Below are 2,056 nucleotides of genomic sequence, written 5' to 3' on the forward strand. Positions count from 1 at the left end.
GTGGGTTTAATTGGGGTTTTAATTTGAACGGGTTTTATTAATTTTTAATCAAATGTTACAGTTAGACCCTTTTATTTTCATTTTGAGCCAAAGACAACCAAACTGTTACAAAAAAAACCTACGCCATAACCTTACTTTTTGAAAATAGTAACACCATACCAACACAGGTACTTTTTTTTGTGCGGACTTCCTTACCGCTACCGGGATTGGAATCCCAGCAGTTCAAGACGAGAAGATTATTTATTGTACTTGACTTTTATTTATATATATTATTTGATCGAGCAACGAATTGGAGTTGGCTGATCTGGCTAATCCTTGAATATAAGGTTGATCCGGAATTTTAGTCAAAAACTTGTCCAAGTCTGACTTAAATCTTGCTACTGGATCAACCCCTACATAAACCCTACGAATATTTGAGGGCAGCAAATTGAACGATGAAGGAGCCCGAGAAAGAAGAGAGTTGGATTTCATTGTTTTAACTAGCCTGGATTCTCGAGGGCTTGGAGGTGCTCTCAAAACGCACATTAAGCCTCTACGGTCACTACAATTGACCCTAAATTAGAGGGGGAATAAGACGAACTTGTCTCATTTCAGACTTAAAGAGGCGAAATTTTCAACGACAGATGTAATAAGTTTTTGATAGTTGCCCCGCTGATTTGGGATTAGTGCATTAGTCAAAGAATTGGAGCAAATAAGCCACTGCATTTGACAGGCAATTAAAAAAACCGTGCAGGAAACCCATAATCTACCTTTAGAACATTAAGGATTGAACACCACAAAGGCAGAGTTTCCTACCATTTAGTCCATGAAATCAAGGCATTGCTCTTCCAGTTTCATTATCAATCAAATTACGGCCAAAGAAAGAGGAAGGTAATCGGAAAATGAAGAAAAAAAATTTAGAAAGATTTGCAATTAACCTGCCCGTAAAAACCCGCCAGCCAACCCTGCCCCTTTCGCGTTCAAATGGTTGAGGTATTGATTTTACTTCCAAGGAGTATCTTCTCCAATAACAAGTTCTCAATTAGGTAGACTCTCACTTTGTAATAAAGCGAGAGGGTTCAAGGACTTGAACTGGACGAGACCCAGGAAATGGATGGTGACTTCCCATCATAATGGGCGTGTCAGACTGGACTTCTTTTGTAAACTGATGAACCCTATTGGCTTTGGGTTTAAACGGGGTGGACATCGAGGAAGCCATACGGAGACATCTGATAGCTGAACCTGGCGAGGACGGAGGGGATGAAGTACTTAGGCTTGGGACTGTCGGGGTAGGCTGGGTCAAGGCCATTTTCAAAGGATTGAGAAAGGTTGTAACTGGATTCCCATTACCAAACTTCAAATTACTCTGTTTATTTACGGACTCAACAACAAAAGCCAACAAATTTTATTTTTCAGGACCATTCATGTTAGTGATGTTGAGCAAAAAGTAACTTTTTGAGATTCGATAACTAGAAAGGTTCGAATCATTTTTTGGGGCTTGATTATTCACAAGTCTTTTTGGTTTTGGTGAAAAATTAATGTAAATTATCAACTAATTAATGGTTATGTTTTTTTTGATGTTGAAAAAGGCGAGGTTGTTGAAGTAAAACTTCTTATATTTGAATGCAAAATCAACCTCGTGAGACCTTGGCAACCCTAAAAATAAAAAAAAAGAACAGACTGCCTCCATGTATACTGCGTTTCTAATGAAGCGGTTTTTTGGTTCGGGGTGACTCCCTCACCCGGCCAGCGAAGCCAGCTATCACATTGTCCATTTCCAAATTCCATAAGGCAGATTCATGGCCGGTATCAGTTTTTGGTTCTCCGTTTGTGGGTGTGACTAGCGTCTAAAAGTTTCCTTTGTATTCAAATAACTTGTGTATTCTTTCCCAAAGATTTTCAGATTCTTGAGAATTTTTTGAATTTCAGAACTTAACTTTGTGTCTCTGTTTGAAATGCAAAGAAAAACCCCTTTTTGGTAACAAGGCCAATTTTGAGCGCCATTTATCCATGTGCATCTGATAATTTTTTTCATCTGTCACAGAACTGCTCATCTTTTTAATTTGTTCAATCAACC

At 38.6% G+C, this 2,056-nt stretch overlaps 1 protein-coding gene across 2 annotated transcripts in view; it reads right to left on the reverse strand.

Annotated features, from left to right (window-relative positions):
- LOC131887013 (homeobox protein DLL homolog) overlaps window positions 1–1,403 on the reverse strand; it is a 6,356-nt gene extending 4,953 nt beyond the window's left edge. The window contains exon 1 of one of the 2 annotated variants that reach the window (XM_059235497.1): window positions 1,038–1,403. In XM_059235497.1, the coding sequence (XP_059091480.1) occupies window positions 1,038–1,288 (251 nt within the window). In that variant the 5' untranslated portion in view covers window positions 1,289–1,403. The remainder of the gene's footprint in view (window positions 1–1,037) is intronic. The other variant, XM_059235496.1, reaches the window with a different exon arrangement.
- Between the last annotated feature and the right edge of the window lie 653 nt (window positions 1,404–2,056).

Source organism: Tigriopus californicus, chromosome 9 (genome assembly GCF_007210705.1).
Source record: "Tigriopus californicus strain San Diego chromosome 9, Tcal_SD_v2.1, whole genome shotgun sequence".
Lineage (NCBI taxonomy): Eukaryota > Metazoa > Arthropoda > Copepoda > Harpacticoida > Harpacticidae > Tigriopus > Tigriopus californicus.